The following is a 24745-nucleotide window of genomic DNA, read 5'->3' as shown; positions in this document are numbered from 1 at the left end:
ATTGTAGTAAGAAGACTAGCAAGTAGTATATGTATAAGAGATACATCATAAGTTATCTGTGGTGCAGTGTAATGTCATGGAAATTTTATCCATTTCTAAATTCCTAATCTGTGCTAAACATTTTCTGAAATATTTACTATTATTAATTTTTATTGCGTATTTATTTATTATTTAATGTGTATTTTCAACCACTTTACTTCTTGGTCAACTTTTTATTAAAATCATATTCATAAAAAATTGTTAAGATTTTACTAACTTATACAAATTTTTATGAATTGGCGCGGGAATCTCACCAAATTACATTTTTGGCCAAAAATTTTAAGTGGTTTGTTATAATTAGTACCCGTGATCAATTCTATATATAAATCTCCCACAACCGTACATACAATGTCATCCGAATGGAAGGAGTATAAACAAGATCCTAGAATTATTTGCAAATATGGTGCAAAATGTTATCAGCAAAATACAGATCATCACCAAACATACAAGCACCCACCACAACTAAAAGCTAAGAATAAAGACGATAAGAAAAACAAGCGTTTCCAACCATATAATAAGAAAAATACTGATGTCAAGGTTATTGCTAATTGTAGTACTCTTCAAGAAGACAAATCAGATGAAATAGTTCCTGGTGCCATGACAGTAAACACTGCAACTCAGATTGACCTTATGAGTATAATAGAATTAGACAATCTAACATACTACAGTAAAGAATTTGATAATAATATATACAAAGAGTGTTTTCAGGTTGAAATGCCTGATGATTTCTTTAAATTTTTTGAGTGTTTGAATGAAGAATCATCGTCAGTTGAACATTTAATGGCTAGTGTGAATTTAGAAATGATTGGACCTTTTGATTTATTATTAGGCAAATTACCCAAACTGGAAGATAAAGATTTGTACTTAGTTCATTGGAGGTTTTTCTATGATGTACCAGAATATCAGGTAAACCTATCTTTTTTCATTTCCTTTCACAATACCTTTACATTTTAAGGAAAGTATTAAAGTAATAAGGAAATCAGCTACTCTTAAACTAAAAATCAACATTATGTGTCTGATGTGGAAGGCTTTTAGGCCTATACAAATAATAATCATTTAAGGTTTGCTGTTTCCATAGTCCTTACTTAACATGCTTAGACAACAAACTGCCTATTAGCAAAGCAAGTATATTTGAATATTCTATATTTTGTTTTTAGGCTATTTTAAAGAAAAAAGGGAAGAGTGAATTACATATAGGATACTATAGAGATAATCCTAAGGAAAAACCCACTTTCTTGGCTAAAAATGATAGTGCTAAAGATTATATGATAACTCCAGTCTCAGATAATATATTTGGTGCAGTTTAGTAAGTAAAAAGACTATATTTTAGACCTAGATATTGATGTAGATATCTTCACACTTAAGAACAGTAAAAGAAATTTATTTTAATTTCAGTTGGTTTTTGCAAAATGAGAAATCATCATCACCCTTTATGTCTATTGCTTGTCAGAAATTATCAGAGAAAGTTAAGAAATGGGCTGAAAGCAATGGCTACTCAATTGAAGAATTTGATAAAAGAACTAGAATTAAGAATATGACTTGCAAGACATTTCATGGGGCTGGCATAGTTGTGCCTTATAATAAGAAGACTCAGCTTGGTTACAGAAAGTTAGTGGAAACAGATGGTATGTTTTATTTTGTAGTCAGTACATTATATATACATCTAATAATCAGTTTCTTACAAACTTAAAAAAAGGGGTTATCACTTGGACCGGTAGTGGTAAGTCATATTGTTGGAATTTTATAAAGTTTTAGTGTATATGTCAACATAAAATTGTAAAAACCGTTAGATTGTAATCTATTTCGCGAGATTGTAAACTGTCGAAAAATTGTGAACTCAACATACTGCTTACAATTTAACGTATTATTATTCGGTACATTATAATCTATCGAAGTTAAATTTGCATTCCTCCTTCAGTTCTATAAAGAATTATGTTAATTACAACATAGATATTTTTCTATATTTTTAAAATTATAACAAATACTACAATTTCAGCGAATATAAAGAAAATGTTTAAAAAATTAGAAGAGGTAACTGAAGATGTGGCGAAAAATAAAATTTTATCAGAAATACAACCTCTAATAACATATTCAAGTATAGCAATAGATGAATGCGATTTTGGAACGGGTTTAGAGGCAGGTGTAGCATTGTTTTGTTCAGGACTAAAGGAACTACAAAGCAGTGCCTTGAGCCTATTAACGTCATCATATTCATTGTTAAAGCGTGAGGAGTTTGCTAAAATTATTCAGGTAAATTTTTGGATAATCCGTTAATATAAAGAGTTATTTTGTGCACACATGTGATCTAATTTTTAGAAAACTCTGTGAAATACTTAATCAAAGCTTAATCTCTTTGTAAGAATTACAAACAGGTAATCTTAAATTTTGTACCTGCTTAGTACAAAATTGTGAGAAAGTCCTAATGCTCTATAAAATAAACTTCCTGAAAATGTGTGACCGTCAGGTTGGCTGACCACTTTATTTTGTTCTTTAATGCAGAGGTAGCATATTTGTCTTTGAAGGTAGCAAAAATATCAAATAGGTAGAGAAATATGGCGTATAGTTTGATTGCGATATCAAATTTGGTCAGCCAACCTGATGGTCACAAAAATGTTGTCCTATATGTTCACAAGAATCCTTTTAACAGATGAAACCATTTCTTTATAACTTCTAGCGTTCATTTAATAAAATTATAATGAAAACTAGATTTATTATTCTTAGTAGGAACATATGTAATTGTAATAGGTATATCATTATTACCCACAAATTTGGGGGTTATGTAGTTTTGAATGTCAAGTCTTTGCATTTCATTTTCAGGTTCACATGAAATACCGTCGCAAAGGGCCATATATGGCACTATGGGGAGACAAAATGTGATATATTTTGTTAATTTAAACTATGAGAATTTAATTCTCAATAAGTGAAATTTGTTGTGTCTATGATAAAATAAAATAAATTATAAAGAACAATGCCAATTTTATTAGAACTTTTACACATAACAAATACAAGTGTGTTTGAATTAAGTCAATTATATTGTTTAAAGAATGCTTAATGCCTAAAGGAAACCTTATCAAGGGCAACATCACTTTTTTTCACTCACACTAAATTTTCTTACAAAATATATGCAAAGATTACAAAGAAAACCAATATAAAAACAAGACCTTTAATGAATTAGTTTGAAAGGATTTTCAAACAACAATTATTGAAAGATTTTAATTATAAACAGTCAACAGTAAACAAATCTTTAAAGGTCTATACTAAACGGAAAATAAGTATATATAAACCAGTCTTACATTCTAAATATAATCAGTCATAGAAAAATAGTTCTGGATTTAGAAGAGTAAAAAGTTATTCCTTAGGTTTGTCAGCGCTACTGAGGTGAAGAAACAGTGTTATTGGACAATGATCACTTCCATATACTTTATCCCTGATCACGCTGTCGCAAAGGGCTGAGGCCAGCCTTTCTGACATTATGAAGTAGTCCAAACGCCTGAAAAATAAATAATTTGTATATGCCTAGAACATTGTTTATTTCCTAGTTACTCATAATCAGATGACAAAGACTTGTAAAATAACATCAATAAAAACAAATGTTGACTGGTCAAATCAGATTTACAATAATGGCACAGAGCAAACAAGGTTACAAGATAATTTCTTAATTATTTTGTTTACTTTTGTTATCTTTGTAAGGTCAATAACCTTCCAGTAGAGAATGTGTGCCGAAATATTTCTGAATCTGTTTCATAGAAATTTTTAAAGCATACATACACTACTGAATATCAAAACCAGAACCTCCAGGTAATGAAAGTTCTATAAAGATTTCGTAACTTTCGAAACATTCTTCACTCTTTTTACGTTACGATCACGTTATATTTAGAAAGTTCTGACTCACAACACGTGTGTTAATTTAGGCAAACTTTCAAGCGGCTCGTTGGTCTAGGGGTATGATTTTCGCTTAGGGTGCGAGAGGTCCCGGGTTCAAATCCCGGACGAGCCCGCAAAATATTTTTTTTAACTTGATTAACCATCATTGTGATTGATAGATCACCTACTACATAAAATATATTTGCTTAATGTACGCAAATGATTGTAAGTTTTGAGCTATTTTATAAGTAAAAAACATATTACATAGTTCAAGTGAGTTTCGTATTTGAATTGAGGTAACTGTTACATTTTCAAAACGTATGACAGATACGTTTTCGATTATTGAGGATATCCTCAGATATACAATGTAGATATAGGCAAAAATTTGCTACAATTATAGTTTATAAGAAATAAATAGGTATCGTTTGATGCTTACCATCCAACATTCTTAGCCCGACTATTAAACATGTAACTCCAGAAAGTGTATGAACTCGCTTTATCCGGGTTTAGATGGCGGTAGGTGTCAACAAAACCATCCGACAGAAGCTCAGTCATACCCGCGCGTTCTTCGTCCGTGAAACCCGCGTTTCTTTTGTTATTCTTGGGGTTCGTCAGATCTGAGATTTTAACACATTATTCGTAAAATCCTCTTTTGTAAAATTTGGTAGAGTTGTCTAAATGCTCTTTTTTGTGGAACAGACAGTTTAAAATTATTATGAATAAAGTTCTTAGATAAATTTCTCACCAACAAACGTTATAAAAAGAACCTTAGTACGTATCTATATGTGCATTTAAATCCAGCGGTTTAGGCAAAATGCGTAGATTAGTTATATTAATTAAAAATATAAAGAGGCCGTTCAAGTATTACGTAAGCAGTCCCCCCCCCCCACACCCTCTTGTCAGCAAAAGTAAGAAAAGCTCTCAAAAATAATAGTACATAAACGTATCAATTTTTTGTAGGAATCCTCTAAAATGCATTACGTATTCAAGCATAGACAATGTGTAAAAAGTAAATAATTACTGTTGACGTAATCACCAAATAAAAAAATCAAGTGTAATGCTTACGTAATACTGGAACGGCCCCGTAACGTGTAAACTGTACTTTCATACTATTATTAATAAAATTTCACCCATTAATAAATAATACAAAATTTACAGATATCAATCAATGAAGCAACAGCAAAAAATATACATTGATAGCAAATACACATGTAGTTTGAAATCATATGAATAGCTCAGGCTCATATTCATCCAAGGTCGTCAAAGTAGAATTAATTTCAGCACTATTTAAACTATACCTATTTGAAAACTTACGTTCACTTGAGCCATATTCTAAGATAAGCTTGAAATAATTAATGTTTAATATAATTTATACTTGTTTTTTTAAGAAAATATGTTTATAAAAGGAAACTATGTATATTAAAACGACAAAGCCGCTGGGCCGTCGCTAATTAAATGTTTGTTTAAGTTGGTCTATACTCTATAGTAATTAGCCGTGTCCTAAGACTTGTTAAATATAAGTTTAAAAAAAAATTACCTATTTCCTTGTGCGACACATTCATATCTCCGCATATAATAACTGGTTTCTTTTCATCTAATGATTTTACATGTTTCCTAAACGCCTCATTCCACTTTAGTCTTTTATCTAATGTTACGAGTTTCCGTCCGGCGTTCGGTACATATGTGCAAATTAAATAGAATTGTTCGTATTCAGCCGTTATTATTCGGCCTTCGTCATCGAATTCCTCATTCTCAAGGCCATATTGTACGTTCATCGCTAGCTTTGTTGTGTAAATACCTACGCCAGCGTAGCCCTCTTTATCACTACATAACCAATAGGCGTGATAGCCCGGAACGTTTGCCACTTCTTCTGGAAGCTTGTCACGAGAACATTTAATTTCTTGCAGACAAAGAATATCTGGCTTTTCGTAGTTAATATATTCAAGGCCGCCTTTGCCTAGCCAAGCCCGGATCCCGTCCACATTCCAACAGGATATTTTGAAATTCCATTCTTTACCCAGACTATTTTTTGATGAGCTAGAAAAATCTATATCCTCATACTGTGTTGACGATTTGTTGACTTTCTTTTTAGTGTCTCCGCCTGGAAAAGAAATCTTTCTTTATTTTTAGAGTGAATTATTTACATGCATCAGTTGTTAGTTCCACATGACTCTTCAATAGATTTACTGTCGGTTTTTTTTTCATATTAAAGTTGGTTCTTAACAAATACATATTTACAGTTAACACTTATATAAATACTAGTAGATAATTTGTATACAATTTTTAAGACCACTTAAAACTATGATACATAAATGTAAATAGTAATGTAAATGTATTGTAACTTTTTTATCAATGTCCTTACCTGTAACTTTTTTCTTTCATCCACAAAGTAAATTGTTATAAGAAGCTATACAAATTTATTGCTGTTTTAATAGACACTATATTATTTGAATAGCTTCATTTAAGTTTTAGCACTTAGTTTGAACCTACCTCAAAAATAAATAATGTAAGCAATGTTAAGCAATATAATCAGATACTTGAATTGTACAATAAATGTGATACTGGCAATTACTTTTTCAAGTCTTACTTATTATCTCTAAGACATACTTAAAATAATCAAGGTTATTTTTCAGGATTAACATAGTAAAAACATGCAACATGATGACTGATATAACTAGCACCACTTAATAATTACCCATCCCCAAAATCAGCCAATTATACCCAAAAACCCAATAATGAAGCCGAAGGTATTAAAATAAATAAAATAATAATTTTGGAAAAATGTTTATTTAAAAAATAAATGAATCCACTTAATCATCATAATACAAAACAAAATTAATGTCAGTTATATGATACAACAGTGTAAGTCTACAATCCTTTGCCGATGGAAAGTCTATGACATCCCACACATAACTGAATCAAAAATTAACAGCTTAATAATAATCCTAATTAGTTTAAAAACATTGTGCAAATCAGCAATTACTAAATTATAAAGAAAGGAGAACCCTAAATGATAACATATTTAAATAAAGCTAATTACCCTTGTCTTCAGGCGTCTTGCGTTTGCGTTTAGTATTGGGTTCTCCTGTGTCAGGAGATTCCTCCTCTACTTCGGTCTTTTCTACGACTTTCTTTTGTCCACGTTTGGATTTTACTGGCTTTGTATCATCTACTTCCATGTCCTGATCTTCTTTTGAGTCTCCTAAAAGAGTAATAAATGTATCTATTTCATTTTTTTAAATAATATCTATGTGAAGTATATTTGTCATGTATTTTATGAAATAATTTTGACATAAATACTATTTAATTACTATTTCATTCTTGGCTTGATTTGATTAAAAAATTTAGATCTTTACTACATCACTTTTTTTAAATGCAATTTGAAAAAATCTGTACCTAAAATAGGAATATATCATAAGACATTTTGTAATTCTATATATGTATTACTTATGCATACCAACCTTTTTCACTTTCGGACTCCTTTTCTTCTTTTAAATCATTGTTTTCTTCTTTGGGTTTACCTTTTCCTTTTCTCCCTTTTTTTGGCTCAGCATTGGCTTTAGCTTCACTGTCTTTGTCATTACTGTTGTCTGCATCAGGTTCAGCAGTCTCTTCACTGCTTTCATTTTCTTCAGTCTCCTTGTCTGTAGCTTTTTCTGTCTCTTTAGCCACAAGAAGTTTGGCAGCCTTTTCAGCATCCTTTGCTGCTATTTTTGCAGCCTTTTCAGCTTCTTTTGCAGCTAGCTTTGATGCCTTCTCGGCTTCCTTTACAGCAGCTTTAGCCGCTTTTTCTGCATCTTTGGCAGCCTTTTCTGCATCTTTCGCAGCAGCTTTTGCAGCCTTTTCTTCGTCCTTGGCTGCTTTAGCTGCATCTTTGTCATTCTTTGTTGGTGCTTTTTTACGACCTTTCGCTGGTTGTTCTACTGATTCAGATTCAACTTCATCAGATTCTGGTTTGGGTTCAGCTCTTCGGCCCCTTCCCCTTCCTCTTGGTTTATCCTCTTCATCTTTGTCTTCTGGTTCAACACTTCCTTGTTTTGCTTTTGGTTTGGAAGTTTCAATAGGTTTAGTAACAGTTTCTTTCTTAGTTGCCTTTTTTCTACCCTTGGCAGGAGCAGTTATTTCATCTTCAGAATGACCATTAGCATCCCCATTACCATCATTTTCTTCAGCTGGAGTTCCAGACTCTTTAGCTGATTTGTCATCAATTTTATCAGGTTTGTCATCTATACTGGCTGCATTTTTTTTACCCCTCCCTTTTTTTGCTGGTGGTTCAGATATCTCATCACCTCCATTCAATTCTTCATCATAGCTTTCAATTTTTTTTCCACGTCTATTAGTCTTTTTTTCTACTACTTCAGTTTTTTCATCTTCTTGAGGTTCATTTTTAGCTTTTCCTCTTCTGTTTTTTGGTGCATCACTTACGGAAGATTTGACCTCTGCTACTTTCTGTAATATACAAAAAAAAAGTTATTAGCGACATCTTATGTTTTATTCTATATAATTTTAAATAGATAACGATTTCACATTTTAAACGACGACGCAAATGCTTACATACACGTAAACACAAATGCTACATATGAATTCACACTGATTTCACCTTTCTCTAGTAAGGAATAACGTATTAGAGTAGTATTTATGCTGTGTATAAACGAGAAGAATTTAAGCGCCAAACAGTTATTTAACGAACCGTTGTGACCTAACACGCGGGCTTTTGCAGAGGGGCATATATGCTCAATCGGTATTTTAAACATTTGTGATGAAACCTAAAAACAACTAGTTAGCCCACTAAAATAGATTTTCACCAAATTCGGGCACTTTCTATATGCTTTTGAATAAATACTTGTCGTTAACAAAGCAAAACCAGTTCATGGCAGCAAACAAACAACGTGCTATACTATAAATTTAAAACTTAAAATACTCAATAAATACTTAAACTTACCTTTGCTTTTGCTGTTCGTGGAGCCATAGTAGCTAAATATAATCAAAATAATCCCTAATCACACAAATTTCAATAAATACAGCACCCGGCGATCCCGGCTAATGCGTCGAGCAAGGCGGAAACGAGCTAAGTTTTAGATAATATTCAAATTGACGTTGACAACAACCACGGTTGCTGGCGCCAATTTTATAATATAAAAGACACATTTATTTACAGATTACAGAAAACAGATAACGACAACATCACATGCATAACGTTCGTGACGTCTGAGCTCGGATAAATCGCTGCTTCCAACCAAGCCAAGCCGTGAAACCAAACAAGCAACTTAAGTCCAACGGCCAAAAGTCAAGCAAGTTATCGATATTCGATGAATTAATATGCCAAATTCATGGATTCAATCATATTATATTCCACCACTTCAATATTTTGCTTTAGCAAGGCTTATCGAATTGTTATTGTCTGTACTCTGTGGTAACAGGGGTGCGACAGACATCAGATGATAGGGCATAGGCGACAGATCACAGAGTACAGGGTACAGATTAAAAAAATCGATGTGTTGATACACGTCGTCCAAAAAAAATTAAAATTCCACTTAAATTTTGAATAAAAGACTTCACTACTTTCGAGGTATTTTTGTAATCGAAAATGGTAAGAAATTTTATAGCTATTAGTTCCGTATACTTCGAGAGTTTATTACATAAAGAAATTTATTTTTAGGAGGTTAAGCGGTTTTTTCAATTATGTGAATTTTAACAAAAGATTAAACTCAAATCCCTCTTAATAAAAGCTCGCGCTTCAAAGTTGTACTTCCTTAAATAAATTTTTGCTCAAGACATATTTGTTATTATAAAATCATTTAAACAATGAGTATTTACTATAAGGTCTCATCAACCATATGGGTCACAGAAATATAAATTTTATGATAATTTTTTCAGACGACCCTCGATAGGAAGGGCACGTTCAAGGTTGAATATTTACAAGAAATAGAAAAGAAAATTCAAAAGCGTTGGGAGGATGAGAAAATTTTTGATATGGAAGTTCCTCAAGATGAAAAGCAAGAAAAATTCCTCTGTACATTTCCTTATCCTTATATGAATGGACGTTTACATCTTGGTCACACATTTTCACTTTCAAAGTGTGAGGTAGGATATATGATTTTAGAAATACTGAGTTATTTACAAAAAAAATACATCTTCGCTGTCAATTATTCAGGATTTTATATAATATTTTCTCCCATTTGCATTAGTTTGCAGCAAGGTATTATCGTCTTAAAGGCAAAGCAGTATTATTCCCATTTGGATTTCATTGCACTGGTATGCCAATAAAAGCTTGTGCAGATAAACTAAAAAGAGAAATGAGCGTCTATGGTTGTCCACCACAATTTCCTGATGATGAAGATGATGCACCTGTAGTTGAGGAGGATGTAGTGCCTAAAGACAAAAGCAAAGGAAAGAAAAGTAAAGCAGTGGCAAAGGCAGGGTCGGCCAAATATCAATGGCAGATCATGCAAAGCCTTGGCATTCCTGACGAAGAGATCAAGCAGTTTGCCAATGAACAATACTGGCTGGAATATTTTCCACCAAGGGCAGTTGCCGACTTGAAAAGAATGGGTCTTCATGTAAGTTTTCTTGAAATATTATATTACAGTCAAAACCGTTTATAACGACATCGTTTACAACGACCTATCGGTTATTACAACCAGATTGTATGGTCCCGTCCGAATCCCTATTAAACTATTCAGTAAACAAACCGCTTATAACAACATCGGATACAGCGACATATCGCTTACAACGACGAAATTTTATCGATATTCATCGGCTATAACGACCAACCGCTTCTTATCTCAGCAAAACAAAACAATACAAACGATTTTAAATCTTATTTATAAGCATTGAATGAATATTTAGGCATATTATTACCTACGCACTTTCTCCCAACGAACAGTTTCAGCCAACAACGATTTCCGAGGCTCTTACAAAAATTTGTTGCCTTTAACGAACAGTTTGAAACTGGTGATAGGTACTTCATACCTTGAGGAGTATGAAACGTAAAATGCAAAAAATATTTGAGACTGGGCTAAAAAAAAACAGACCAAAATGACTGACTGACTTTTGTACCTAATTATTTCGTAATAAATATTTTTGTTTCTTTTTTACTCGTTTACATATTATAATATTAACATACCATATTATAACCCATACCTACCTATTCTAGATCGATAACTATGATAATATAACTATGTACAATGTACATACATATGTACTGTACTTATGTATATGACATTGCTTATAACGACTATCGGATATAACGTCGGCAACTATACGGTCCCTTCAATGTCGTTATAACCGGTTTTGACTGTATATTATATATATTGTATCATCTTAATAAATGTGGGATATAATGGAGAGATCTTTATATATTATATGCTAATATTTATACCCTTTGTTATCAGTAAATAGGTGAAACAAATTATTAATTATGATTTTCTGTGAAGGATGTAAATCCTATATAAGAATGTGTTTGTGTTTTTAAAACTGCATGATTGCTTGCAAAGCAATTTCTTAAATCCTATAAGCCTATCTAAAGTGAATGTCAAAGTTTTTTTTTGTTAATAGGTTGACTGGAGGAGAAAGTTTATTACAACTGATGTAAATCCATTCTATGACTCATTTGTTAGATGGCAGTTCTATCACCTTAAAAATAGAAACAAAATCATGTTTGGTAAACGGTATACAATTTACTCGCCACTGGACAAACAACCCTGTATGGACCATGACAGGAGCTCAGGAGAAGGTGCAGGACCTCAAGAGTATACTCTTATTATGATGGAAGTCTTAGAACCATTACCAGAGGTTTTAAAGTAAGTTACCTTATCTTGATACATATGCTGATGGTTCTATGTTTTATTGTTTTAGAATTTGCTGATTGCAACTTTGTCATTATGCAATTACTATATTTAGTATATTCTTTGATTTCTTTTCCCCTTGAAAACATCTTATCAATTTGTATACAAACATTGACGTCTAGATGATTGATTAACAGATTATTGGTTTTGGTTTTAGCAAACCTCTTAATTACTTGTTAATGTAGCAGGTTTACGAGCACACCAGTTGTTACTTTGTTTAATAAATTGGTGTCCTCACAGTGTTTGGATTATGCTGGAACTAAATTTTAAATTTATTTAATACAGTCAAAATCTGTTATAACAACATCGAAGGGACTACTCATATTTGGTCATAAAAACCGATAGTAGTAACAGCCGATGATGTTATTAAGTACCTATTACAATACAATTCATCCAGGACCTTTGATTTTGGTCAATATTACCAGTATGTTGTTCTAAACTATGTTGTTGTAAACGGTTTTAAATGTATTATTATTTTTTAAAAAAACTTATATTTTGAACACAATTTATTATTATTTTGTTGTCTTTTTAAAAGATTGAGATTTTAAAAATAAAGATTTTTTAGGGGTTTTAAGGGAAAGAAAACTAAATTTGTTACTGCCACCTTAAGACCTGAAACAATGTATGGTCAAACTAATTGTTGGATCCATCCAGATCACAAGTACATTGCTTTTGAGACTGTCAAGAATGGTATTTTTATTTGCACACAGAGGGCTGCAAGAAATATGTCATACCAAGGTTTTACAAAAGATGATGGTGTTGTCAATGTTCTTAAAGAAATAGCAGGGAAGGATCTATTAGGTGTGGCCCTAAAAGCACCTTTTACGAGCTATTCAAAGATCTATTCTCTACCGATGTTAACCATAAAGGCTGATAAGGGAACTGGAATTGTATCAAGTGTACCATCCGACTCCCCAGATGACTATGCTGCCCTTGTTGACTTACAGAAAAAAGCAGCATTCCGGGAAAAATATAATATACAAGATGATATGGTTCTTCCTTTCAAACCTGTACCAGTTTTAGAAATTCCTGAATATGGCAACATGTCCGCTGTTTATGTTTACAATCAGCTCAAGATTCAAAGTCAAAATGATAGAGAAAAGCTGAATCAGGCAAAGGACATGGTTTACTTAAAAGGATTTTACGATGGGGTACTACTTGTTGGTGAATTTAAGGGGAAAAAGATACAGGATGTTAAGAAGAATATTCAGAATCAGCTGGTGAAAGAAGGAGGTGCTGTGGTCTATTACGAGCCAGAAAAGACAATTATTTCAAGGTCAGGTGATGAATGTGTGGTCGCTTTATGTGATCAATGGTATCTTGATTATGGTGATCAAGAGTGGAAGGCTCAGGCTGAGAAAGCATTAGCCGCTATGAATACATTCCATGATGAAGTTCGAAAGAACTTATCTGGGACTATTAAGTGGCTTCATGAATATGCATGCTCTAGAACTTATGGACTTGGTGAGTACCTTATATTTATTTCATAGAAACCGGTTCTTGGGTCTAATGACAACAATTTTCTGACAAATATAACATGTATAATTATATATATGTATTAAAAAAAGGGTGCGTGTACTTATGTACGCGCGTAAGAAGTTATACTTCTTTGGCATTATTAAATAGTGTTTGATTACATGCAAATAATTAATTACAATTAAATAATCACAGACTGGGTAAGAAGTCATTATAGTCAATAAAGTTCAGTTTACATTTAAAAAATTAAATAAATAAATATTTATTAATATTATATTTATTATTATTTTCTAATATTAATTAGTATTGATTTAAATATTCAATTTAAATCACTTCTGATTATAATTCAGACGCACATATAAAATTCGCACTTGTATAATGAAAACACGTGTTTTAAATGTGCGTGCCAACATGCGCCACTAACTTCATTCTGTTAATTTTGTGTCACGGTGCCCGCGCATCGTAAAATTTCACTCTCATCAATTTTTCATAACGCGCCTAAAGAAGTATAACTTCAAAAATATGTCATACTGCATGAGTTCTCCTAACTATACCCTATTTGGTACAAATATTAGCGTAAAACAAATGAAACTCCTAAAATAATTAATACTTTATTGTGAAAATATACCATACTGCTCCAGACTATATGACAAATTTTCTGACAGGTACCAAGCTCCCGTGGGATACGCAATGGGTCATAGAGTCGCTATCTGACTCCACTATATACAATGCATACTACACAATTGCACACTTTTTACAAGGCAACACATTTAAAGGGAATGTCGAGAACTCACTCAACATCAAACCGGATCAGATGACCATGGAAGTATGGGATTATATTTTCTTCAAAGGTGCACCTGCTCCCAAGGATACAAAGATTCCAAAGAGCTCTCTGGATCTTATGAAGAAGTCTTTCAATTACTGGTAATATTTCATGAATTAATGCAATGCTGGCTGCAAAATTTTATTTTTATAGTACTTGGCACGAGTGCAATGCTGATACTAAATTCAAAGTGCTATAGGGAGAACCGCGGCCTCCAAAAATATTCATTTAAATCATATGCTGTAAAGGGCCATATAGATCTATATTATATCAACTATGTATTTAAGGTATTTAATTGGATAAGGATAATTGCTGTATTGGTTAAAATCGCTTCGAAAATTAGCTATTATTTGTCGTAAAAAGTAAATGACAAAAAAATGTTATTGTGGGATATCCATAAGAGATAGACATATACCATCGCGGAGTTTTCTGTAGACCTTTTCAATGTGTACAATACTTAGTACATAATTTTGATAAATCTCGTAGGGTCTAGCCTGCGTTTGCAATGTTAGCTGAAAAAATTTAATTATTTACGTCATCACGTTAGAAACCTCAAAAATAACAGTATTTCTCCACTATTTAATGGATGTTATTATACGTATAAACCTTCCTCTTTAATCACTCTATCTATTAAAAGAAACCGTATCAAAATCCGTTGCGTAGTTTTAAAGATTTAAGCATACATAGGGATAAAGGGACAGAGAAAATGACTTTGTTTTATACTATGTAGTGATTCACTGAATAAACTAAAACTTTCGTTGAACGTAAATTAACAAATAAAACTTTCCTAATCCTTGGGATTCATTTGCTTCAGTTCCAAACCATTTGCATGTCTCAAAACTTGGGTATTGAAAAGATTGGCGGAGAGTTTCTTGCCTGTTCTTGCCCGCTCTACGCCCTTGACTTGCGAACTGGTAGTAATTGTAAATTTAGAATCAATTTAACATCATTTCAGTTCATAAGTGTACTTGGTTACCTATATTTTGAATTTGAGTTTTTGTTTTCTCTTAATACTGATTTTTCTTGATTTAAATTAATAGTGTTTTTTATTTATGAAATCACAAAGTTTAGCTAATATTAATCTTCTGTCATGAGACTTGCTTTTGTTTATTTTATTAAAAATTGTACAATTAATAGACTAGACTACTAGACAGGCTACTTCTAATTAATTTGCGATATTTGTTTTAAAATAAGTGTTGTTTGATGATTTGCTATTTTAAAAGAGTACCGAGAGTTTTTTACGCCAGCTATTTCTCTCGGCCTACACCCTCTGTCTTCTTTGCCGATGAGTAGGGATGCCTACAAATTCAACTTTAATGACGTGTATAGTGTATATGCCACCGTAAAATTGTAAAAACCGTTAGATTGTAATCTATCTCGCGAGATTATAAACTGTCGAAAGATTGTGAACCTCAACGAACTGCTTACAATTTAACGTATTATTATTCGGTAGTTATGTCACCGTAAAATTGTAAAAACCGTTAGATTGTAATCTATCTCGCGAGATTATAAACTGCCGAAAGATTGTGAACCTCAACGAACTGCTTACAAATTAACGTATTATTATTCGGTAGTTATATGAAATTGTTGGGAAGTAAAATTAATCTGTAATTGACCAAAGAAGTTTGAATGATAACTAAGTTAGTGTAGTACAATCTACCGAATAATAATACGTTAAATTGTAAGCAGTAAGCTGAGGTTCACAATCTTTCGACAGTTTATAATCTCGCGAGATAGATTACAATCTAACGGTTTTTACAATTTTACGTTGACATATACATGTATCTTATGTTCCATAATAAACATATTTTTTTTTTAAATAAATATTTGAAACTTATAGGTACCCGGTCGATATGCGAACGTCCGGTAAAGATCTAATACAGAACCATTTATCATACTACATATTCGTACATTGCGCGATCTGGGACAAAGAAGAGGATAAATGGCCGAAGGGAATAAGAGCCAACGGCCACCTCTTACTCAACTCAGCCAAAATGTCAAAATCAGACGGAAATTTCCTGACATTATCTGAATCTCTGGAGAAATTCAGTGCTGATGGTATGAGGCTAACGTTAGCCGATGCTGGAGATTCGATAGAAGACGCCAATTTTGTTGAAAGTACGGCTGATGCGGCCATCTTGAGGCTGTACACTTTCATTGAATGGGTGAAGGAGATGGTGGCTACTAAATCTAGTTTGAGAACTGGTAAGTTAAATACGCCTTTAAGTTTTGAGTCATTTGTTCAGCTTACAGTTCATTTGTTTTGTCAAATAATTGGTGCAAGTGTAGATTTTATAAAATATTATTTATGCCATGGAAATATAAAGAAAATCATATAATATATGAGCTGTTAGGATTTAGAAAAAGCACGCCCCTTTACTGCATCTTTATAAATTAGATGGAATGATACTGAAGCAGTACTCATGGCAGTGATACCAACTCCTACAGAATGTTTCCCCTAAGAACAACTTCAAATACCCCTAAATATCGATTTAAAACTCCTAAAGTTTTTGTTGTATGACTTGAGAGGTAATTTCTCAAAAAAAATATGCATCAAAAATACATTCAAGTAGTATAAAATTATGATCTTAATAGTATAGATATTTCAGTTATAGCCACGCTTGGAGTTTATATTTGGTTTAGTTTGTTATTTGTATTCTAGGCTTAATATAAATTGTATAGTGTTTTTTAAGATTTTCTTTAAATAAAGTACCCCCTTAAAACCCTCTAGACATGCCCCTAAATTTGGTGGAAATCCCCTAAGTTGGCATCCATTGCCTTAGCTTACATGGATTAGCACAGACTACTATAAACGTGAACGACACAAACTTCTACCATAAAGCTAACCAATAAACATAGACAAATAACATTTTATGGTTACTTTACCATGTGTTTGTTTTTTTTATGAAAATAAATGTACACTTTAAGTATATTAAAATATCTTCAATAAATCTATATCTATCTATAAAAATTAAAGGCGTCGGAAATTCCTAGGTGAATACAACTTCCACGACAAGGTGTTCACAAGTGAAATGAATAGTCTGATTCAACAGACTGACGAGAATTATAGCAAAGTCCTCTTCAAGGAAGCTCTGAAGACGGGATTCTTTGAGTTACAGGCTGCAAGAGATAAATACAGGTGAGTTTAGTATGACACTACGCAATGGTCTCTGAATCTATTGTTATATTTTTTATAAGACTGTATCCTTTGCATACGTTTTATAACTTTTATTTTGTAATTATTCTATAATTTTTTATATATAAGAAATTTGAGACTAAAGACAAATTGTACTATACAAAATGTAGTATCGAAAAATTGTATGACATAAAAAAATGTTTCGATACTATATTACTTACAGCACTATATCTTTGTACTATTTTTGTATTGCTTTTTGGGTAGGTCTTTAAACATCCAGTCCATAATCATAATGAAAACGAAGTTCTTTTTAAAATACGTAAAAGCATTTTTTTATTATAAACTAGATGACCCCGTGAACTTTGTTTCACCACCTTATATTTGTGTCAAAACTTTAACAACAGACCAAAGAGATCAGACCTCATACAGCACACTTCATACTAATACTAAGAAATACATATTTCTGAAAGCATCTACATAAATGACAACCAAGTGACAATTTTTTATTTCTAAAAAAACGTCAAATGTCCCAACCAAAAAGTTTTTATTGGAAAATTCAATTGTCGGTTTCAGTATTTTTCTTTAATTGTTATTTACGTTTCACACCTTTTAAACCTTCCTTGATCTTCTACAAATATTTCAATATCATAATTAGCCAAATCGGTCCAGCCGTTCTCTAGTTTTAGCGAGACTAACTAACAGCAATTTTTTTTTAAATTATATGTACTTAGTTGTTTTATGTTACCAGGGAGCTATGTTCCGAAGGCGGTATGCACGCGGAGTTAGTGACCCGTTATATAGAGACCCAAGCACTTTTGATGTCTCCAGTATGTCCTCACGTCGCTGAACACGTCTGGGAGTTGCTTGAACATGTAAGTAATAAATCTTATAGCATTTACTATTATTTCCCTCATAAACACCTTGAAATAACATTATCCAAATGAATGATTTCTTAAATATTTCTTCGTAGACTTTAAAGGAGATTTTTTCATATAACAAGAGAGAGATAGGCATGACACCGCCGCCCATGGACTCTCATACTGCCAGATGACTCGAATATGCGTTGTTAGCCTTTTAAAAATTGGTACGCTCTTCTACGGTAATTGGTTCGGAAATATTTTAATAACTAGTGGGCAGCTGGATCCCTATAGTGGTGATGCGCGGCAAAAAGTGATTCAAAAATGGTCAGTTGTTGAACGACGGACGTTGAGGTGATACGGGTGGAATTTGTGTTGTACATAAATTACATGTTTACAACACAATTAAAAAAACTTACGCCATTTCACAAAACAATAGGTTTGTCTCGCTCTTATGCATATATTTTTATTATTATGCAAAAAAAAACTCGTGAACAAGAGAATGATACCAGCTCCTTATCCTATAAAGGAGATAAAAAGCGCAGCAAATTCAAATTTTTTTTTAGTATGGTATCCCTAAAAGTTGGTATTATTTTATTATTTTTTACAATGATAGTAGCTGTATTTCTACGAAATTAAATACTATACGTATTTAGTCTTTTACTATTGATACTTAAAATGACTAGCATTGCATGGAAAGCTAAAACTATATTTATTATAAAACACAGTTTTATTCGGAATAATCAAAATTAGAATCCAAAAAATCAATAAAACAAAGTTGAGGCTATTATACCTGTTAACTATTCGGAAAAAAAATATAATAATAAAAATGAGCAATTGCATGACATCAAGACAATAAATCATATCTACTAACCTAAGAAATTCAATGCTATTCTGTTCTGTCCGAAAGTTTTTAAATAACTCAATTATCTTCTTTCATTAGCCAGACTCTAGTAAATTATTCAAAATAAATAAATGCTGAATTGGCCAGCTCCATACACTAATAACCATATAATAACAATTTTTTTCTTACAGAAAACAAGTATTCTCCACGCTGGCTGGCCCGTTGCGGGTGAAATTGATATAGTGGCAATGAAAGCCAGTAACTATTTAATGGAGGCCGCCCATTCTTTCCGAATCTACCTCAAGAATCACTGCGCAGTCCGGAAGCCTAAAAAGGGCGAAGCGCCCAAACCGGAGCGGAAGCCGAATAAGGCGGTGATATGGGTCGCTAAGCAGTACCCGAAGTGGCAACATATCATTTTGAGTACGCTCAAGGAGTTGAATGGGGTAATTGTTTAAACTGTTAGCGGATCCGACAGATACATACACACGTCTTACATACTAAAAAAACATATCTTATAAAGGGGCCGTTCAAGTATTACGTAAGCAGATTTACTGCAATTTATCTCCCCCCCCCCCCTCTCTTCCTCTTGTTAGCAAAAGTAAGAAAGTTTTAAAAAAGTAATAGTACATAAACGTATTAATTTTTTGTAGGAATCCTCCAAAATGCATTTCGTTTTCAAGCATAGACAATGTGGTGACAATAATATGTGTAAAAAATAAATAATTACTGTAAGGACCCCCCCCCCCCCTTTAATGCTTACGTAATACTTGAACGGCCCCAATGTAAATCATGTGTGCATCAATGAACTTTGTCTATATGCACGCTCGTACGGTGAAGGAAAACAACGTGAAAAGCCGGTTTCCTCGTGATGTTTTCTTTTATCGTTCGAGTGAATGTTAAATGGCCACATACATTGAAAGTTCATTGATGCGCGCAGCCGGAGATAGCATCTACGACATCAGGGTCATCCCTATCTCATTTGCCATTCGCCCATTGATAAAATCAATTAAAAGTACCCCTTAAGCTAAAGGGAATATTAATTAAGGGAATAGAAATAAACAGTTGTTGTTTATTTATTTATATATATTTGCAGAATACTAAACAAAAATCATTATAATTGCAGCCCGCAGGTCTCCCAGATAACAAAGTATTATCAACAAAACTTTCTGCTATAAACGATCTTAAAAAATATATGAAACGAGTGATGCCATTCGTTCAAGCCACAAGAGATAATCTACAAAAGATTGGTCCCGAAGCACTCTCTGTTGCCTTGCCCTTTGATGAGGCCCAACTCCTTGAAGATAACAAACAATATCTGTTGAATACTTTGGATGTAAGTATTTGTATGCTAAATATTTACTACTTTATATAAATTATTTATATTATCAGGAGGAAATATAATATGTTAAATATCCAAAGACGCCAAAAGTCACCTTAAAATAATCTACAATTAAATTCATATTATTTTAACATGTAAATCAATTAAACTAACGATGCGATATTCTAAATTTCATATTACTTCGAGTATTTATTATGAAGTTAATTTTTTATAGCTTAGTCTGTCTCGAAGGACCAAAAGTATTCTTTAAAAATTTAGATGCAGTGGTCTGATTCGCTTTATTAACATTTTGAAAGTTCTAAATATTTATTAATGTAAACAGTAATACCCCGGACTTACGCGATAGGTGGGACCAAGCCATAGCCGTGTAAGTCAGGGTTCCATTTTGCATTTTACGTACAATGTTTGTAATAGGACCAGTCTAAAGTTTAAACAATGTTAAATAATAAAAACAATTTAGATTACTATTAATAAAACAACATAAACCGAAGATATTTTGTCGAAGGCGTCGTCGAATGTCGGCTGACGACCTATTTTTATCTATTTTGGAATGCACTGCGTACGTAAAACAATTCCATGCGGAATACGAACTTGTCGTAAACCGAACACTAACACAGCGGCGTGGGCAAAATATGTAAAACCGCGTATCTTTTTATCCGCGGGGTTTTGCTGTATTTTATTGTATAGAGACCGTCATAAAAAAACAATTTATTACACGAATTTAAACGAAATTGGAAATTTGTTTAAATAATTAGATTATTGTATAATTTTCTGAATTTACAGCTTGACGCAATCGAAGTCAAACATACGGACAGTCCTGATACTCCAGAAAAAACGATAGAAGACTGTGCGCCTGGTAGTCCACATGTCAACTTTATTGCGGAACCCGGACTTGCAGTGAACTTCACCAACCCCACACCACTGAGTGGATTGTTTACCATTTCTGTGACCCTGGTAGACGGAGATACTGTTGAGAAAATTAAAACCAAGATCGCTAAAGAAATCAAGGCTATTAAAGGTTAGTTAAAATAAAGTCAAGGATTGACCACAGTTAGATTTAATTTGTCACCAGAAACACTGATCTTTAGTGGATTCAGTAGTCAAGCTTTTTTTAAAATGGTGTTTTAATATGAAATTTCTAGGAAATATTCTTTAAGGATTCCCTCGTATTGATGGCGTGTTTGTAGCTCATTAGGAGCAAGTGGGATAAAAGCACAATTTCTGTGTTTGTTTGTATTATAATAATACTAGCTGACCCGGCAAACGTCGTTTTGCCATGTATATTATTTCTAGGAAAATTTTATTAGTTCAATAAAAATAACTATCTACTATAATTAAAAAATAGGTGTTGATCGTAGAGGGGTGAAATAAATTAAGGGTTGTATGTATTTTTGTATGCTGTATCATAAAACAAAACATTAAAAACAATTTTGGAGTGGACACCCCTTACCATTTAGGGGTTTGAAAGACGTTTCATCACAGCAGTCGTGATCAGCGACTGCTACATGAAGTTGACAAACAAATAATTTGATATAAAAGTTATATAAACGCCATCTATTGCCGTAAAGTATAAAATAGTCTGCTGTATTTTTTTAATTGTCTTTTATGTATTGTATGTTAATGATATTGCATAGATTCTTTTGCTTTCAAATTAGTTCTAGAGTCACCGGTACTATCTACCAAGCGCCACCTTAATCCAATTAAGTTGAATTACTTTACTGTTTATTTTAATTTATATTTCATATAGTTTTAGTTAAATTGAAAACCCAGAAAAATAAAAGATTTTCATTTACTTTCAGATATAAATTCTCTGAAGCTGTGGCGTTATCTTGACCCAGCGTTAGGTCCTCGCAAGATTCCAGTAGTCGGCGATCACGTGACTAAATGCGCGGAACTCGTCAATGGCGATGTTATACGCGTACACGTGGACGCATCGCGTATAGAACTCGTTCAGAACGGAACGAATATTGATGTCGGCTTACAGTTTGTGTATTCTTATGATAAGTGATTGTTTTCAATAAATATATTTATTTATTTTTATAATAAGTGTTTTATTTTGTAAAAGTCCTTTTAAAATAGATTTTAATTATTTACAATGCTTCGAGAAGTGGTGAGAAAGGGTAAAATTTAACTAAGAGCTACAATGTTTTATTTTACAGTATTTTTATTTGTTCTTCCTTTTTGTTAAGAGCAAACATGACCTAGTGCCTTAAGCGTACGATTCTTATCCTTGATGTAGTGGGTACGAATCCTGGCTGTCAACCAATGTATTTTTCATGCTACGTGCGAATTAACAATCGTATAGGCTGTAAAAGAATGCCGTATACCTAAAAAGTGGACGAGTGAGACACAGAAGGCTGATCATCTACTTTCCTAGAAAAAAAAACAAATGATCACGATGACGAGTCAATGTTTGTTTTATTAATTTACCATTTCCTGATTAAGTAATAAATGATGTAAAAAAGAATTTACCTTTAAATATGGTAGGTGGTATAAGTATCAAATTCTGTATAATACCTATTACTACAGAATTTGATACTTATACTAACCTTACATTTAAATATGTAATCTTCAAATATCTGACCCTTATGAAATTTTTTGACGTAAATGTTTTAAATTAGCGTATATTAACGCATTACAGAGCGACAGTAAGTAGTTTGAGTTTTGCGTGCACACACTATGACAACCAGTTAAAAGAGTAGAAAATATATAATAATTACTTTTGTCTCCACATATCTTATTTATGGCCAAATAATAATGTACATTTGTGAGAGGTACGTGCCTGTAAAATAAATTGAAGAGACTTGAATTCTTCAAGTTTCTTAAATTCTTTGTATATTTCATTAAAAATTTGTCTTTATTTTCTTATTAATATCCCCTTTAGAAAATGCTTTTCATAATTTTCAGTCTAAAGGTTCCTATTAATTTTCTATAATCTTACAGTATCATAGTATTGATGGATTAGGTACTGTTGTGGAAATTAAATTTACAATTTAAACCCTCACTGTTTGTTTCCACAATTTTATCTACGTTAGTTAATATAATGGTAGGGGAGCCCAAGAGGGGATTTCGGGATTTACTCAAGCGCGGCAGATTAATATATAGGGGGATACCTTGTACCCGGTTAAGTACCTCCACAAAATATGAGGCCCATATATAAAGCCGCACGTGAAGGAGACAGGATCAGTTTAGTAAAAAAAAATTGACTATCAGAAATTCCCGAGCGCGTCAGATTAAGGTAGGGTGAGTTAATTACATCCTAAAAAGTGTATATTCCACTAATCTGACAATTTGAGAGTGACGGAAAAAAAGGGGAGGGCAACAAAGTTGTAAAAAAAAAACGTCATCTCGACATTCTCGAGCGTAGCTAATTTTTTTTTTATTTTGAGGGAAATAATTCAAGAATAATGAAAAATATATAATCTGACGATTTCCGCAAGCCGAAATAACAAAAATTCGTCGATAAAGTTAAATGCGTGCAGCTGCGTGAAGCCTACATTTCCTTAAACCTATCGGAATCTACTAAACGGCGTTCTAAATATTTCCCTCAAAATTACATTTCCTGTGAATTTGAACCGATTCGGACCGATAGATTTTGAGAAATTTTGAAAAATCTTAAAAAAATAAGAAATATTTTTTTTTAAAGTGGTTTCTTTATCGATCAACTTCAAAAACTAATCCGCCTTTGAGCTTGAAAAACCACGTCGATCGCCACCAAGCTGGTCAAAAGCGGTTGATTCGTTCGAGAGATATCGTACACGAAAGAAACCCGAAAAAGTGTTTTTTCGGGATTACTCCGAAATTTGTGGTTCGATCAATTAAAATTGCAAAATTATTTATGATGATGATAAAACTGCGTCGAATGCCGCCAACCGCGTGAAAATTGCTTGATCCATTCAAAAGTTATTGCGGTTTGAAAATTCCAAAAATAGTGTTCTATGAAACTTCTATCAGACTTTCGAGCTGGGAGAGCTCAAATGCATAGAAATGTTATTTCTTTGAACTCAGCGAGCTCAAAATATCAATTTTAAGCGCCCAGGAATGGAATTAGCGGGAAGTTGCAGGGATGGCCCTTTAGGTGAACCGTTTTTCTATTTTTTTTTTGTCAGATCAGGTGAATCCCTCTAGATAATCGTCAGATTATGAGACAGTACGTTTAGAACATAAAGATGAACCACATATATCTTAATCTGACGCGCTTGAGTATTTCAAAATTGCGATTTTTTTTGCAAATTAAGAAAATGGCTGTGGGTTTGCGTCCCATCGAAATCGTCAGATTAGTGAATGAGAGCTTTTTTTTGGTGCACTTAACACTCCCTTAGAAAATCTGACGCGCTCGATAATTTTTTTTTTTAAATTTTCAACCCTTAAATACAACCACCCGCATCATGCAAACGATCAGATTAACATACGTACATTATTAAAAATACGTAGGGCATAGATGCTATCAATATCTGACGCGCTCGAGGATGTCCATGCAACAGTTTTTTTTTACATATTTAACAATCTATAGCCGC

General features: G+C 32.7%; 3 protein-coding genes and 1 non-coding gene across 4 annotated transcripts; 3 read left to right on the top strand and 1 right to left on the bottom strand.

Moving 5' to 3' along the window:
* Positions 1-98: 98 nt before the first annotated feature.
* On the top strand, positions 99-3008 carry LOC125058032 (histone PARylation factor 1). The gene is made up of 5 exons (XM_047662032.1): positions 99-945; positions 1197-1345; positions 1435-1664; positions 2036-2289; positions 2857-3008. The coding sequence occupies exons 1-5, from the start codon at positions 388-390 to the stop codon at positions 2914-2916; spliced, it is 1251 nt and encodes a 416-aa protein (XP_047517988.1). The 5' UTR covers positions 99-387; the 3' UTR covers positions 2917-3008.
* Positions 2999-9025, bottom strand: LOC125058031 (recombination repair protein 1-like). The gene is made up of 6 exons (XM_047662031.1): positions 8846-9025; positions 7365-8352; positions 6944-7105; positions 5441-6004; positions 4340-4520; positions 2999-3529 (listed from the first exon to the last, which is right to left on the bottom strand). Exons 1-6 carry the CDS (start codon positions 8870-8872, stop codon positions 3388-3390), a joined length of 2064 nt encoding a protein of 687 aa, XP_047517987.1. The 5' UTR covers positions 8873-9025; the 3' UTR covers positions 2999-3387.
* Trnap-agg lies at positions 3965-4036 on the top strand. Its single transcript has one exon. It is a non-coding gene; the product is annotated as a tRNA-Pro (tRNA).
* Positions 9026-9356: 331 nt separating the features above from the next.
* LOC125057732 (leucine--tRNA ligase, cytoplasmic) lies at positions 9357-22271 on the top strand. The gene is made up of 13 exons (XM_047661593.1): positions 9357-9493; positions 9781-9987; positions 10092-10463; positions 11461-11705; positions 12316-13214; positions 13892-14150; positions 15890-16254; positions 17044-17188; positions 17934-18057; positions 19078-19332; positions 20013-20222; positions 21012-21246; positions 22028-22271. Exons 1-13 carry the CDS (start codon positions 9491-9493, stop codon positions 22234-22236), a joined length of 3528 nt encoding a protein of 1175 aa, XP_047517549.1. The 5' UTR covers positions 9357-9490; the 3' UTR covers positions 22237-22271.
* Positions 22272-24745: the final 2474 nt, after the last annotated feature.

This window comes from Pieris napi, chromosome 17, assembly GCF_905475465.1.
Source record: "Pieris napi chromosome 17, ilPieNapi1.2, whole genome shotgun sequence".
In the NCBI taxonomy this organism is placed as follows: domain Eukaryota; kingdom Metazoa; phylum Arthropoda; class Insecta; order Lepidoptera; family Pieridae; genus Pieris; species Pieris napi.
The sequence above is the reverse complement of the archived record's forward strand: the minus strand, read 5'-3'. Positions and strand labels throughout refer to the sequence as shown.